This window comes from Acipenser ruthenus, chromosome 32 (genome assembly GCF_902713425.1).
Source record: "Acipenser ruthenus chromosome 32, fAciRut3.2 maternal haplotype, whole genome shotgun sequence".
Taxonomy (NCBI): domain Eukaryota; kingdom Metazoa; phylum Chordata; class Actinopteri; order Acipenseriformes; family Acipenseridae; genus Acipenser; species Acipenser ruthenus.
Genome location: NC_081220.1, coordinates 1,590,334 through 1,606,681, shown reverse-complemented (window position 1 = coordinate 1,606,681; position 16,348 = coordinate 1,590,334). Strand labels below are relative to the sequence as shown.

At 40.7% G+C, this 16,348-nt stretch overlaps 1 protein-coding gene and 1 long non-coding RNA gene across 3 annotated transcripts; both read left to right on the top strand.

Moving 5' to 3' along the window:
- The first annotated feature begins 2,117 nt into the window (after nt 1-2,117).
- LOC131703197 (zinc finger protein 829-like) lies at nt 2,118-8,203 on the top strand. 2 transcript variants are annotated; one of them, XM_059006166.1, is made up of 3 exons: nt 2,118-2,871; nt 4,575-4,895; nt 5,960-8,203. In XM_059006166.1, exons 1-3 carry the CDS (start codon nt 2,601-2,603, stop codon nt 6,709-6,711), a joined length of 1,344 nt encoding a protein of 447 aa, XP_058862149.1. In that variant the 5' UTR covers nt 2,118-2,600; the 3' UTR covers nt 6,712-8,203. The 2 variants fall into 2 exon arrangements, with proteins under 2 accessions (XP_058862149.1, XP_058862150.1); XM_059006167.1 differs by lacking the exon at nt 5,960-8,203 and having other exon boundaries at nt 4,575-5,511.
- A 4,723-nt stretch (nt 8,204-12,926) lies between these two features.
- Nucleotides 12,927-14,790, top strand: LOC131703200 (uncharacterized). Its single transcript, XR_009309718.1, has 2 exons — nt 12,927-12,992; nt 13,981-14,790. It is a non-coding gene; the product is annotated as an uncharacterized LOC131703200 (long non-coding RNA).
- The last annotated feature ends 1,558 nt before the right edge of the window (nt 14,791-16,348 follow it).

Genomic DNA, 16,348 nt, shown 5'->3' with positions numbered 1-16,348 from the left:
TCCGAGCGGCGTTAGGCGCTTCGTTAAATTAACACACCGTTGCTGGAATTTGAATATAACCATATTTAAAATACTCAGATAGGACTGTATTAAAAATATATATTATGTTTTTCAAAGTAATATGTTATTTGGAATATTAAAACAATCAAATTAAATAACACATGTTTGGACACAAAATATTTTTCTTCCTCATAACGTGTTAGAAAATGTAAACAGCAGTTGGAGAATGCCGAAGTCGATCATCCTAGCATGTTAAACGAGGGCATTTCTCCTGTAAGCTGCGTCTAAGAATAGATCGTTTATACTGTTCTCAATGGTCCGCATCCCAGCCTGAGACTTTAACTTTGACGTTAAAAAGTAGTCTGTTTACAACAAAATGCAATCTGTGTTAGGAACACTATTTTAGTCGGATTTAAAAAGGAAATTAAAATGGTTTTGAGTGCTGACAAGAGTTTGGTATCAGCTGTTGATTTCCTTGAAACAATATTTTATAGTAAAATGAACACATTTATTCCTTTTAAAGTAAGATTGAACTGTTTAAAGTGGGATTTGAAACCACGTCTCCATTCGGAGTTCAGAACACACAATTCTTTGAAAAGACAAGAGTTCGTGAGTCTGGCGCCTTAGACCACATTGCCATCCTGACAACCCAACCTAAAACTAAGATTATGTATTTCAGTATCGTTATAGCTATAAACGATGCACACATTTTACAATAGTAATTGCTATTTGACAATGACCAATAAGTAATTTTGTTGCAATACTGTATACAATGTGAACAGAATCAGACATTGTTCCGTAGCCTCGAAGAAACATCTACAATTTGTATTTAAATGGACGTCCAACGTTGGACTCGAACCCACGACCCTGAAATTAAGAGTCTCATGCTCTACCGACTGAGCTAGCCGGGCTGACTGGTGTTCGTTTCTTTCACTCTAACCAACTGAGCTATTAATTTGTCGTCTTATTTGAGAAAACAACAACAGAACAAAAGATTCCAAATATAATCCACTGCACGTCACCAGAAACATCTTTGATGAGACAAAGTCGAATGACACGAACCCTAAGAATGTTATTCCAGATTCATTGTTGCTTAGAAACAACTGCAGCCTCCCTGCCTCAATACAAATAATACCAATACAAAAATCAAATTACATGTATTTAAAAATGAATGGTCTCATCCATCTGGAACGATTGGTTCTGCATTTATACAGTATCAACCTTAATCTGAGTTGAGAGGCTCCCAACCTGTGGAGGATTTTAAATGTAAGGGGATGTGAATAGAGTCAAATACATTTACATCATTCTGTATATATATATATATAATGTTATACATATGTGTGTGTGTATTAACAATTACCGTTTTGACGGCGGATTGCGGAACCAGTATCTACATTTAAATCCCATTCATAATTTTTGGGGGTGTCGCCATCTTTCTGTTGATCAGCTCACCAGCTCTGAGAGTCACTCGCTCTCAGCGGTGAGTTTAGGAACGATTTTGAGATTTGATGCTTCTCAGCGTTAAATTTAGGAACGCAGTCAAGTGTGCCCACTTCTGCACTGGAAGTAACAGCAGTAAGGACGCAACACCTATATCACTTCTATAGACAATAGTGCAAAGAGTAGGAGTATATATAGGCGCCTATATATAGTTTAGCTCAAGGAGCCAGCTGCCCAACGTTTCGATATGTTGTACATATCTTTCTCAAGTACATATATATAACCAGTACACAAGTTAATAGGTGCTGTCAAAAGCATGCTGTTGGAAATGTTAACTCGCTGCGCTGTCCGCTGCTTTCTGATGATGTAAAATCCTCAGCAGCTTTCAAACCGCACGCGCACAGCAGCAGCGGCTTTGGAATTGAGCGCGCGCATGAGAACGCAGAGACTTTCGAAACTGGCGCCATTTCGGATCTCGCGCAGGGTCGTCATCGCATCGAACACAGCGCTGAAAGAGCCAACATGGCGAAGTCTGGCATCCAGTTTCATAACCGCCTCGACAGGGAGGCAATCAGGCTCATATGCTGGAGATAGAGTGTTTCTACAGCCAATAATACGCGTTGGTTCCAACCAGACCCGCCTTCTGCTAGTGACGCTTTCATTTCAGTGCAGGAAATAGAGAGGTTTGTTTTGTTCATGTGTGGAGAGGTGGCTGCAGTCAGTGATGATTTTACAACACGCTGTCTCCTGCTGTTTAAAGTATTTAGGCTGGGATGAAATGTTTTCTAATAATTACTGATTTTTGTGTTTGTTTATCACCTGCACAGAGTTCCGTGAAAAGGAAAGCATCCCTTTTCTGTGTTGAATTACACACACAGAGCGGAGCGCGTCAGTCGCAGCTACAGACAAGTCGAGCTTTTCAATGAGATGATTTACTGAGAAACAAACGCGTTGAAGCTCCAGCAGAGCTCTGCGCGATTCTGAAAGACCAAAGCAAAGTTACTCCTTGCAAAGCCTGTTGTTTGTGTGCTTTCTTTATCACACCAGAAGAAGTGATGAATATATTTGAATGGGAAGGCTACAGTTAAAATTAAATATTAGTAAATAATATGAAAAGAGGATTCCGCTACTAGACCAGTGTGAAACTCAAACCAGTGAAGATGGACGGCAGCGTGTCCGTGTCGCTCTTTCAAGACGATCTCGCCTCGACCATCGAGCACGCAGTGAAAGCGGCTCTACACACCGTCTTGTGTGCGATTACTAAAGCTGTCGGCAGCAAATTCACTGAATTCAGAGTGGAAATGGCTGGAAAGGAGAAAGAGAATGAAAGTCTGAAGCTGAGATTGGAAATATCAGAGAGCGAGCTGAAAGCTGTGCGAGGGTGTATAAACGCTGCAGATGCAGACATTAAACAGCATTTAATATTTCAAGGTAAGATTGATTTTATTGTGTGGTATTGCTTGGTCAATCAAACACCTTAAACCACCTTCTATTGGAAAGATCTTGGTTAGAATTTCTCTTAAGACACGTTTTAAAGTGTTTGATTATAATAAGTGTTGTTAATAACACAACTCTGTCCTGAAATTGGCTATAAGGAGTCTAATCAAGACATTGTATTATTTTATATATTTAAATAGGTAGTCTAGAAATTAATAAAGTACTAGATTGATAAATCTTAGCCAGTCTAATTTAAGAGGCTTCAATGGCATCCTTCTGGTAAAGTGATGTCTTGTATAGAGTCCCACTGAGACAGTCACAGACCATATTGCAGAGGGTTAGAATAATGATTTGTGATCTAATATCAACATACAGGCAGCAGCACATCGGGTTTCAGTGTTTGATTGAACTGTTTGACTGCGAATCTATTTTTAGATAAATGGTTTCATTGTATTCCGCTCCAGTGCTGTTGAGTTTGTCTTTGGTACAGTCGCGGCTCATTCGCTGCTCGTTCTTTTGCTTCAGTCCTGTTTCCTTCTTGTTCCACACACACACATTTACACGATCTTTCCAGACCTCACTGTGTGAATAAAGGGGCGGCAGCAGCACCCTGCCTGCACCAACCCGGTGTAAGATTTTGGACCCGAGTGCTTCCACAAGTTCAATTAAGGGTTGAAGTTGGAGGAAGTAAATACAGCACAGTAAGGTGTCAACTGAATTGTATCATTTTAATGAATCTCTAGATTGAGTCTCTAAATAAAGTACTATGATCAGCTGATGGTAAACAGAATTAGGAAACGGTCGCTCATATTGCTTATAAACATTTACTAATCCAGGTTATTATTTAAGAGCAGAGATGAGTTTGCACAGGATACATACAATAGGGAGAGCCACACCATTACAAATGTATTTTAATACTACAAGGTATGTTATTGGATTTATATCTACAGGTCACCTGACATTGCACAAGTAAGCTTCCAGTGTTGTTGCTAATGATTATTACACCGGTGGAGTTTGTACAAAAAACATATGGCTGCACTTTAAAAAGTTTGAGTTGTGTAAATCACATGTTTAAATGAAACTGCTTTGAGAATAAGCAGGCTATCCTGCTGCAGTCGCTTGTCTGCTCATTGTATTTGACACATTGAAACTTGTATTCTGCGTTGACCGTTTCCTTCAAAACCGTTCTCACAATACAGGATCAGGTAACAAAAAGACATTCCTCAGACACTTTGCTAAGACTGCAAGTCTCCAGGCTTGGTTTCTAAGCATGTTTGCAGTAGAGAAATTGATGTTTGCATTAGAACAATGCAAAGGCAGAACGGCGGTCATGATGGTGATTGACAGGGGGGTAGAAGTGGATGCAATGCTCCAGTGTGAGGCTACAGGAGGTGAGAAAGCCCAGCAGCACTGAGGCTTGTTTTGTACAGGACGTAGAATAAAAAGATGTTCATATGAAATGCCTTTTCCTTCACTTTGTTCATAGGAACACAAACACAGCGTTAACCGATAATTGCAATGTAGAATAACAGGAATGGTATCATTGCCATCATGTACCTAAACCACCAAACTATTATACCGGCTCACCGCTATACGAAATAACTGAGGAACAGTAACTTTAAATCCCTGATCAAAGCAACCAACAAACATAGCTAGTAAGTAAGAGATCTAATTGTATACTGTTTTGTTTCCCACAGATCCCAAAGAGAGCCACGCTATCCCTGAATCTGAAGCACAGGAGTGGCCAAAGATAGAAGCAGCTTACACACAAGAGGAGTCCTTTGAGCAGGAGTGGTGTGCAAGTCTAATGCAGGTTACAGAGCTGGCATGTGTTAAAGATGAAGAGGTCCCTCAACAGGAATGTGTTCCTATTAAAGAGGAATTCATAGAGCAGGAATGTGTCCCCATCGCAGAGGAACTTCCCCATGAAAATCATGTCTGTACACTTGAGGAGAACAACAAGCTGGGATCCAACCTGTGTGATGACTCTCCATCTGAATGTGAACTGGGATTCAGAGGTAATCCTACAAAACAAGCAGCATTGAGCTGCCTATTCATCCTGCAGAACCTGGTACTGAACACCAGCAGTGTGCTTGAGATTCATATTTTAACCAAGGGGAGCTGCCCAGCCACTATGTCAACAAGGACATCACTGTGCTTGCTTCTGAGGCACCTGCTAGATGTGCAGCCGCTGCCACGCCTCTTTAGAATGCTGTTAGATCAGCGGTGTCCAATCACGGTCCTGGAGGCCATTCCGCTCCACATTGAACAGGTTCAGTTTGGATGGACACCCCTGTGTTAGATCTTTGCCTTTCCTCATTCCTGGTAGACTGTTTGCAGTTGTGCTGCTCCCACAGCTTTACAGAGCTGCTGGGATCACGTGTCCCATCACTGGGTGATGCCAAATCCAGTCGGGTTCCTCAGCGTCACCAGAAGAAACATTTCAGTAGAGATTTTCTGTGGAGAATGTATGCAGCAGGATCGCCAAAATTAGTCTTATTTTATTTCATTTTTAAAAGCTCATCTCATGGCAACTATCCCGAGGACTGTAATGTTTGCTCGCAACACCACATTTCACTTTTGTGTGTCTCACAGTAAGCATTGCTGTGTTGTTATTGTCACAGTACAGTAAGTACGTGTGTGGAGGTGTTCTGTACAGCAGATCAGCGAATCAGTTTCAGCTGGGAGGGGATTCTGGGAATCGTAGTTTTACCGGATCTTTGCTCTACAGATATTTTACACAAGAAAGTTTGATTTATAAAAAAATGAGTTGTGGAAAATCCAAACCCCTCCAGCCCTACATAGTTCTGCATGTCGTGTGTCTTCAATACAGCTAGAATAAAAAGACACGGTGCAGTGCGTGGGATTGCAAATTTAATTTCTATATTAATTATTATCAAAAAAAATATATATATATTAGATAAATTGCTGTGACTGAAACTTGCGGGACACTAACTGGTAAATGAATCCGCCTCATCTCAAGCAACCAATCACTGAACTGCTCATTCACTTGTGTTCAGAACAGTGCATGTGGAAGAATGCTGTACAATAACCTTTGTCTCTCTTCTTTTTCTTTCTTTAGCTTCTAAAGTAGATGAAGGAGAACACGACTCCACTCTATCACCCCAGTACAAAAACTCTCCTAGAGGCAAACCACAGTGCAAGAAACACAGAGAAACGACACCCCAAGAAGAAAATGTGAAGACATTGAGAACTCACTCAGTTACAATCCCTTCTTTACAAGACAGACACACACTTACTGTAGAGAGTACAGAGATGGCACATCCTGCATGTTTTAACAATTCTGAAACCCAGGGCAACCTGAAGACCTTACCTCATTCTATTGAAGGTGGGAAGAGTTCCTGTCAATTAGACGCTCCTGAAACTCACAAGGGAAATCCCACAGGAGGGACTACGTTTTCCTGGGCTGATTGTGGGAAGAGTTTCAATCATATATCACTGTTTAAAAGACACCAGCGCATTCACACAGGAGAGAAACCTTCCCACATACAGACCAGTGATAAGAGTTTCACACAGTTAGGAAATCTTCATTCACACCAGCACATTCACATAAGAGAGAAACCTTATCACTGTACTGAGTGTGGGAAGAGATTAAGTAATTTAGGAAACCTTAAAATCCACCAGCGCATTCACACAGGAGAGAAACCTTATCACTGTTCTGTTTGTGGGAGGAGATTCAGTGACTTAGGATCCCTTAAAAGGCACCAGCGCATTCACACAGGAGAGAAACCTTATCACTGTGCTGTTTGTGGGAAGAGATTCAACCAGTTAGGACACCTTAAAAGACACCATAACATTCACATAGGTGTGTAATCCTATCCCTGCACTTAGTGTGAAGAAGTGAAGTCAGTTGCAGACTCTTACAGGACTAGAGAACATTCTCAGAAATGCAGACACTTGGGGACAACTAAACAACAGGAGTGCATTTGACTAAATACAGAAATATTAACTGAAAACAGAAGTGGCTTGATAAATCTGGTCACCCCTAATCACAATTTGTTCAGATCAAAAACTCACCAAAATCTGTGTTCATCATGTTGTTGAGCATTCTGATTGTGTTACATCACATTAGTAATATATTAAATAGATTGTTATTAGGAGTGCAAGTTTCTCTTTTTCCTCCTGCACTGCTCAGCCTCTTGCAGTGTGTTGTGTGGAATCTTCCCTGATACCATGGTGAATCTGCGGTACCTCAAGACGCAGCACAGTATACCACAGTTATCATGCGGGCAGCTTGAAGTGGAAAATCAATACTGTTTCCAGCAGGGTGCGCCAGAGAGCTTTTAGCACTTTAATGGGCTGCATACCATTGCTTCTTAACAAGGTGATTTCTGCTCCCAATGTGTTGAATAGTCCCCTCTCTCTCTAGTACTGGTCTCTCTGCTGTGCTTGAAAGAGTGACTACAGTTAACTTCAACTTTTTAAAACCTTTAGTCTCCTCTAGTCTTTTTTTTTGTTCCAGACTGAATAGATTTAGTTCCCTCAACTGTTCTCTCAACATATTTAGGGTTGGTTGAGTGTACAAGGAAAACAACTGACTCTGGAGAGGAGTTACCAATCAATGCCAGCACACTGGAGATCCAGAATTCAGAACACAGAACCAGGGAGGACATTCGGCCCATCAGTGCAGCAGCTGATTGATCTCAAACCTGTTAAGTCGGGTCTTAAAGGATCCCAGCCCTAACAACATGACTTGGTAACCCATTCCATCCCCTCACCACACTGTGTGAGAAGGTGTCTCCTACCCTCTGTCCTATGGCTATCCACACTTAATTTCCAGCAGTGTCCTCTGGCCCTGGTGTCAGTGCTATGCTTGAGGTATTAGTTTGGGTTAACTTTAAGCCCTGGGATTAGTCTTCACCTTTATGATTGCTTCCTCGTTGTTGGTAGAAATGAGTCTATCACAACACCAAGGTCTTTCTCTCACACCCACTGGGTATTTCAATCCTACTTCTTTCCTACTAAAAAGAGACTTGGTAATACAATTGTGAAATGTTTCAATAAGAAACATGCACTCCACACCGTACAACAGCTGACTGATTTGCTAATGAAAGAAGCAGCTCAACCACAACACCTGGTATAATGAACATGTTTGTGAGCTGAGTGTTTGCAGTACTGTACTGTAGATATGAAATTCCAGAGAATGCTTCATTCTGCATGACTGATAACTAATCATTCTATTGCCTTTAATACTGTATATGGGGCCACGTGTCTGCACCTGCTGATCCCAGCACTGATCCTGCTCTGTGTTAAGAGAACAATGGAGATCACTGACACTGTGTCAATAGATTTGGATCATAGGGTATAGAGGAAATAGTTTTCTAGTGAAGTATGGAAATTTGGAAGAGGAGGGCATCACACAGTATCACAGTGTAGAGAAAGAAAGGGTCCTTGATGAGGGTTTAGTGGTGAAGGAGTGCATTTGCCTGGGAGAGGGTATAAAACAGAGCAGGGTGGAGGGACCAGAGCAGCTGAAGAGTGGAAAAGCAGCATCAGCAACTTGTCAAGATGAAAGCCTGGACTACAAGAGCCATTCTCCTCTCGTCCTGACAGCATAGCTTCTGTCAGGGGCTGGTAAGACTGCCTTTCTCCTGAGTAACATGGGGAGGGAGGGAGGGATTGCATTGATTGCTTTCAACCTAAAATAAATGGGGGAAGAGATGGCATTGACTGACTTTCATCAGAATAACAGAAGGGTAGGGAGATAGCAGACAGTCTTCCATGAGATAACATAGTGGAGAAGGCAGGCTTTTCCTCAATGCTGCATCATTGAATAATCAACTTACCATAAGAATATCCTTCTTTGTTCTTAATTTGTACATTGCCATTTAAAAGAATGATTTCCCCCCTCCATTTCCTCTGTCGGCAGATGCAAGGAGCCTCCTTGAGGACTCTGAAGAGCTGGGAGATGATGATTACCAGGCCAGCAAGAGAGAACTGGGTAAGATCCATTCTTCCAGAACTCAATCCTATATTCTCAACACAGAGGTTTGTCTACTTGTCTTGGGGATTGATTTGATGAGCCTGTACTCCACTAGAATAAGACACAGCATTTAAAGAACTTGAAAACTCCCATGTGTTGCATCAACCACCTCCCACCATGGGGACAAATCAAGGTTTGCATTTGAAATTTCCCTTCGAGTCAATCTTGACTCCTGCTCATCTCTTCAATAAACCATTGCAGGGTGTGTATAAAATACACTGAGATTTTAAAATGTTCATTCAGTTTGATTTACCTTTTTCACAAAATATACATATCCTTGAAACATATAGACCTGCTCTTAATATTCAAACCACTTTTTATACAGCAGATTTAATATAATAATTTATTTAAGAGATATTAAAAATGCACACTGTTTACTGCAAGTTGATTTATTACAATTCCTTTCCTTATATAACATGTGGCACTTTAAAGTGGTTTATTTATATAATATTAATTCAACTATTCTATACTGTTGCAGTTATTAACAAAAGTGCAGAATTTTATGACCATAATTACATTTTTTCAAAACAGATACAAAAATCTTAATAAAATCCCAATTTTGCTAATTGGTCCGTTTGCATTCTCCATTCCATGGTGTCATTCCTTTCATAGCACTGGATACAACACAGGACTGCTCTCATTAAAAATGTAACCACAGCCTGTGTTTACAGAACTCAGCAACACTTTGGAAGACTCAGAGGAGTAGGAAGGAGCACTGGAGAACAAGAGAGCACTGGGTAAGGAATGAAAGAAAGAAAGAAAGAAAGAAAGAAAGAAAGAAAGAAAGAAAGAGAGAAAGAAAGTTTCTTATTTGCAGGATTTAAGTTAAGCAATGACAAAAAAGCACAGTCCTGGACAGACCACACAATTTGTTTAGAAACCCAACCTGACTAATCATCACTAATCATGCATAACATCAAGGGCTACTGTATATCCAGAAATCTCCTGGTTAAACCTCACAGCTCTGCATTGCAATGTAATGGGGAACTCTCTGCCTCCCTGTGTTGAGTGTCCTATGAAGTTGTGCTCTGCAGTCGAGGGACTCCTTCATTGCTTCATGAAGCTCTATTCTTCCTGTTCCAGAGGCAGAGGATTCAGGTGACAGTGATGCTGAGCTGGACAGTGATGGACTCAAAGGAAAGCGGGAGTTGGGTGAGTCCTTTGAAAAGCACATCTGGGTCGTGTGTGGGTACAACGTTAAACCTTCAAGAGGAACACATTGTGAATTACAGGTGATAGACTTAAGGCCAAACCCCAGTGAATCTGAGCACATTTAGCTGCTGTTTCTCTACTGGCGCTAACACAAAGTGCCCAGATCTGTTTCCTAATGTACATCTAAGTGTATAAACCTATTTCTGTTTTACCTGATAGGAGACAATATGATGGAGAAAAGAGCTGACAGTGAGTACAGACGGCCTATAGCTTCTTCTGTTGAGTGTGTTTCTGTCTGTCTGTCTGTCTGTCTGTCTGTCTGTTACACTGATGCGGAAGAGGAAAACACAAAGCTTGAGGGATATACACTTTGAAAATATTTCATCTGTTTGCATTTAACATGTGCATTTAAATGTGTTGATGCAGCACCTTTAATAAGACTTATTGTATTAATTGATCACTTTAAATGTCAGTAAGAAGGATCGCCCAACTGAGATATAATAACTTGACTAAAAGGTTGTCCTGTTCCCTTACCTTTTTATCAATCAATGTTTATTTTATATAGCGCCTTTCATAGTTGACCACAGTTGTTTTGTGCATAAGTCTGTGTGATTCTTTTCATATGTAATGCAGACTGAAATATCTTTCTGTTAGTAAGTGCCATCACCATCTAGTGCATAGCAGTGAATTGAAAGCAGAAGGAAGCGTGATCCAGTCACTGGCTCTTCTATAAAGACACTTTGACTGATCCAGCCTACATTATGTACATATATCTAAGACAGGCAACTAGAACTGAAGAGCAGCTCCTGAACTCAGGGGAAAACATCGTAACACACAGTCTAACAAAATGAAATCTGAAGCTCTGTACTGTTCAGCAATCTTCTTTAATGTACATTGAAATCCTAATCCAAATTTGGAGAGTTCCTCAACATGGTCTGTGTTTAAATAGAAGGGATGCAACCTACTGTTTGTTTAATGATCTTCACGTGCTTTCTGTCTCCTGAAGTGGATTCTGAAGTGGTCCTGACACAGTCCATGGTAGTGAAGAAGGATGCCCTGTCCAAAAGATACTACAGAAGTAAGTGTGTGTCTGTCTTGAGCTGGCTCCTGGTTTGGGTGAACTGCATGGATTGTAGACTGCAGGTCAATTGATTGAAGACATTGAGAAACACTTCAGTATTACAGCATATTCTACCATGGAGTGGTTTCATAGTTGTGGACAGACTGGAGGAAACACTTTGAAATGAGCCCCTTGGTGTCTTCATTAAGCCTGTAACAGCCATCAGAATCAACTGATATTCTCAGAGGAACAGAAAACATTCCAGTAAATGGAACACAAACATGAATATAAAGTGAACTATTAAATCCAATAACCACTGTTTCTGTTTTTCTTTTTCTTTCGAACAGCTTACTGTTGTAAGTATTTTATTTTATTATGGTACATTAATATATAGAAATGAATTGTATATATTGTTTTAAATTGTATTTAATGGTGTATGTTTATTTCATTTCCAGATTATAGCATCTGTGCTCGTGGTAAGTGTGAATCTGATATTTTAATAAAAATGTGACTGTACACTACAATACAATACACATGTACTGTGCGCTTCACAAGAAATGAATACATGTTAACAATGGGACCTCCTACAGCTGATGTTGAGAATATGGAATGGGGTATTATTGTATAATAGTATGAATGAGCTGCTCTTAATAAGAAATGACATCTTCATTTAATACATACTCACATAGTGAGGTGTTCTGTATCCTGTGGGAGGGGATATAAAGAAGGAGCCCTGGCTTTGGATTTTGCCAATAATAGAAATGTACAAATAGAGAGACACTCCTTTGAAATATATAGCTCTCTAATACACTACTGAGGCCCCATTCTTGTATGAAGCAGCCACTGCAGTGACTTCAAATTGACTGAACTTAATATATCACTTTTATCTTTCACAGTAAGGTACAGATGCTACTATGGTAAGTAAATGGATTCTACTTTATTTGATGCAGCAATCAGTGGGATTTATTTATTATTTTCAATCAGGGCACGAATTGTTTATCAGTGTAGCTTTGCTGAGAGGCTTCAGTGACACAGTGACTAGAGTGCAGAGCTGCAGTGTGGAAGGTAGTGGGTTTGAGTAGTTCAATGACTAGAGTGCAGAGCTGCAGTGTGGAAGGTAGTGGGTTTGAGCAGTTCAATGACTAGAGTGCAGAGCTGCAGTGTGGAAGGTAGTGGGTTTGAGTAGTTCAATGACTAGAGTGCAGAGCTGCAGTGTGGAAGGAAGTGGGTTTGAGCAGTTCAATGACTAGAGTGCAGAGCTGCAGTGTGGAAGGTAGTGGGTTTGAGCAGTTCAATGACTAGAGTGCAGAGCTGCAGTGTGGAAGGTAGTGGGTTTGAGCAGTTCAATGACTAGACTGCAGAGCTGCAGTGTGGAAGGTAGTGGGTTTGAGCAGTTCAATGACTAGAGTGCTGGGCTGCAGTGTGGTGTAGTGGTTTTGACTAGCTCAGTGGTTCGAGAAAGTGGTGTCCTGCAGAGTGGAAGGCAATGTGCATGCTTGTGGATCTGAGTATTACTTTTTTATTCATTAGTCTTTTAGCAGTCGCTTTTCTCCAAAGTGATTTTGAGACTAGGGGATGTGCTATGCATCAACAACTGCTGCTGCAGTCACTTGCAATAGGACCCCAGTTTTACGTTTTGACTTGCTCAGGGTCACACACAGTGAGCGAGTGTCTGAGCCGGGATGTGAACCTCCTGGTATCAAGCCCTTTTCTTTAACCACTGGGCCACTGTCCCTGAGTAGCTCAGGGGGGTGAGTTCTGGGCTACAGTGTGGAAGGCGGTGGGTTTAAGAAGCTCTGTGTTAAAAATAGACTGTTCCTAATTTTCTTTTCTTTTTTTGTGTAGCTCATCACTATCACTACTATTTCTACTACCATCATGGGTACCGCTGTGCTCGCTGTGAGTATGCCTTATTATTTCTGTATACATTGGTTGAGGGATATATTAGAACAATTTGAAATAGAAAAACAAGTGTCATTCCATATCAGTTTAGAACATGAGGTCGACCAGGTCAAATATGGATGGAGCTCCAAGAGAGACACAGAATTGTTGGAATAAGTTTTATAACAGATGCCATCCATCATAATCCTTCAACTGGAAATATCAAGACGAGTTTATGATTCATCTTTCAACTGCATTGTCTCCAACTATTGATCGATTGAGGTCATTCGTAACTTATTGGAAAGAGGAAAGTTTAACCTGTCTCCTGCAATCATGAAATGTATACTTAAACTTATTACATGTGTGTGATCTCATGCTGGAGTAACCAACTCCACAAATAATCCCAGGAGATCTGATGAATGGGATTGCTGCTGTTCTATGGTGTGCGTACAGTAGTTCTCTGTGGGAGGTCATTATGTCAGGGTTGGCTTTGAGTTGAGAAGAAGGGTCCACTGACCTCAATCTCCTGTGGAACTTTTGTCATTTCAGTGAAACAAAATATAAAGCAGGGGTCAAAACAGAGGAGCTTTGATCTAGGATTGCTCTGAATAAAACCTCAGAAACATGTTTGGCATTTGAACTAGTATAGAGGGTTTCCGTGTCTTTTATTGATAGGATTGTATTGAGAGGTTGTGGTGGCTCCACAGTTTAGCAGTTGATTCCATACCCTTTGGGATTGTGAAATTGCATGCTGAATTACACAAAGCTTTATTCAAATTTGTAATTTAAAGGAGTGCAATACAAAGAGTGTGGAGGATGCTATCTACACATGGGAGGGAGTTCAATTCTGCAGCTCAGTGTGACACTGATTGTCTATATTATTAGACAATGCTGACCATTATCACCCCACAATCTCATTACCTAGCTGTGCAATGCTCTGTAGGGTATGGATCAGAACAATAGCTTTTCTGCCCAGGTTGCTGATAATGTCTTCAATTGGTTTCAGACTGGCGTACCTACCGCTGCAGGCGATGCCAGCACTACTGAGAAGCAGCAGCACCCAGGGATCACAGTGCTGGAGTTTACCTGACAGCAGACCTGCAAGCAAAGCTTAAACACACCAGCAACCTTCTTTTGTAGCATTGCTGTAACCTTTCTGTTCTGGTCCCTCTTCCCACACACAGCTACAGCACCCATACTTATTTCTATCAGGCCATTCCCAGTTTGTTTAAAACAGCTGCTCCCTGTTGTGCATTTGGTCAATCTCTTCAAGGATATATAATAGAGAAAACATTGTTTTTCTATTGGGTGATTCCCTACCTCTCATGAAGCAGGTCTTTACATTGTATGGAAAGGTGTCCTTATTTAACATGTAGTCTCAGATTCTCAGTGAGATCACATGCTCACACATGTTTGAATAGAAACACAACTGCACATGGGCACATATACAAAGCGTTACTTGGAGAGCGTGCTTGATTGATTTGCCCCAGCTCATAATCACTGCACCGAGTCAGGTTTGACCAGTAGACTCCTTTCTTCTCCCAGCTCCTCACAGCCACCCTGTGATGTCACAAGTGTCCCGTGACAGGCCTTGTTCACAGACTGACAAAAACATTGTGTTTATATAGAGATTTTCTTCATCTCTCACTTATTTTAAAATCTCTTTATTTGCATTCATGACAACAAATGCTCAAACTGTTGACCAGTATAAATGCTGTCCTGCCAAAAAAACAACACTATCTGCTGTTACATGAAACTGGGTAAAAGCCTCTCTCTTTCTGTAAAGCTTTTTCAGCAATAAAACTATTAGCATCAATGTCTCGTTTTGGACTGGTTTATTACACATGACATGTATTCTTGTCATACTGCCACCACTGAAATCACTCAAAAAGCTCTCTTTATTGACAACAAAGAACTTTTTTCAGTGCAAGGGAGGATTCATGTATTTCCTCTTTCTTCTGCATTGCATATTTAGTAAACGAGAAAGTGCCTGATTGTTTCTATAATGTCATCGGTTTAGCCGTTCAGAAGCACGCTGCTCTTTCCCAGGTAATTGTTACTTGCATATTGTGGTAAACCAAGAGGCATGATGGGATGCTGGAGGCGTTATGGCAAACCCTGCTTTTACTTTATTGTGTGCTCCCTACATTAAACTGGTTATTGAACCTGGACCATCTCTCATCTTTCACTTCTACTAATGAATTACTCTCCAACTCTGGGGAAACAAAACACAAATGTGTGTATTGTATTATCATGATGTGCTAGAATTGACCTTGCTCTAAAGACTCACTGTGCTGTCTGTATTAACTTGTATTATAACAAGGTCAAGTTTATCGATTAATGTCAGTGGGCATTTGGACAGCATTTAAATACTCCCGCTTCAAGAACATAAGGAAGTTTACAAACGCGAGAAGGCCATTCGGCCCATCTTGCTCATTTGGTTGTTAGTATCTTATTGATCCTAGAATCTCATCAAGCAGCTTCTTGAAGGATCCCAGGGTGTCAGCTTCAACAACATTACTGGGGAGTTGGTTCCAGACCCTCACAATTCTCTGTGTAAAAAGTGCCTCCTATTTTCTGTTCTGAATGACCCTTTATCTAATCTCCATTTGTTACCCCTGGTCCTTGTTTCTTTTTTGATGTCAAAAAAATCCCTTAGATCAACATTGTCAATTCCTTTTAGGATGTTTAATGCTTGAATCAGATCACCGCGTAGGCTTCTTTGTTCAAGACTGAATAGGTTCAATTCTTTAATCCTATCTGCATATGACATGCCTTTTAAACCCGGGATAATTCTGGTCGCTCTTCTTTGCACTCTTTCTAGAGCAGCAATATCCTTTTTGTAACAAGGTGATCAGAACTGAACACAATATTCTAGATGAGGTCTTACTAATGCATTGTAAAGTTTTAACATTACTTCCCTTGATTTAAATTCAACACTTTTCACTATATATTCAAGCATCTTGTTGGCCTTTTTATAGCTTCCCCACATTGTCTAGATGAAGACATTTCTGAGTCAACTTAAACTCCTTGGTCTTTTTCATAGATTCCTTCTTCAATTTCAGTATCTCCCATATACAGACACAGACCACACTGTAGTGTTTAGATGACTGGGTGTGAGGAGCCTTGTGTTAACAATGGGAGAACTGGGCTGACTGGGGAGGTAACTGCTGCCTATTTCCATTGTCTTATTACTGTGTTATTACATTATATACAGCAGTGGTGCTTTGGCTCCCTCTTGTGGTCAGTGTGAATGATGGCAGTGTGTGCAGCTTGGCAGGGCACTGATGCCTGTTTCCAGGCTATACAAACACAGAGAGAGATTCAATCAAACACAGTTCACAGTTTAATAGAAGAGTGGATTAGTTCTATTT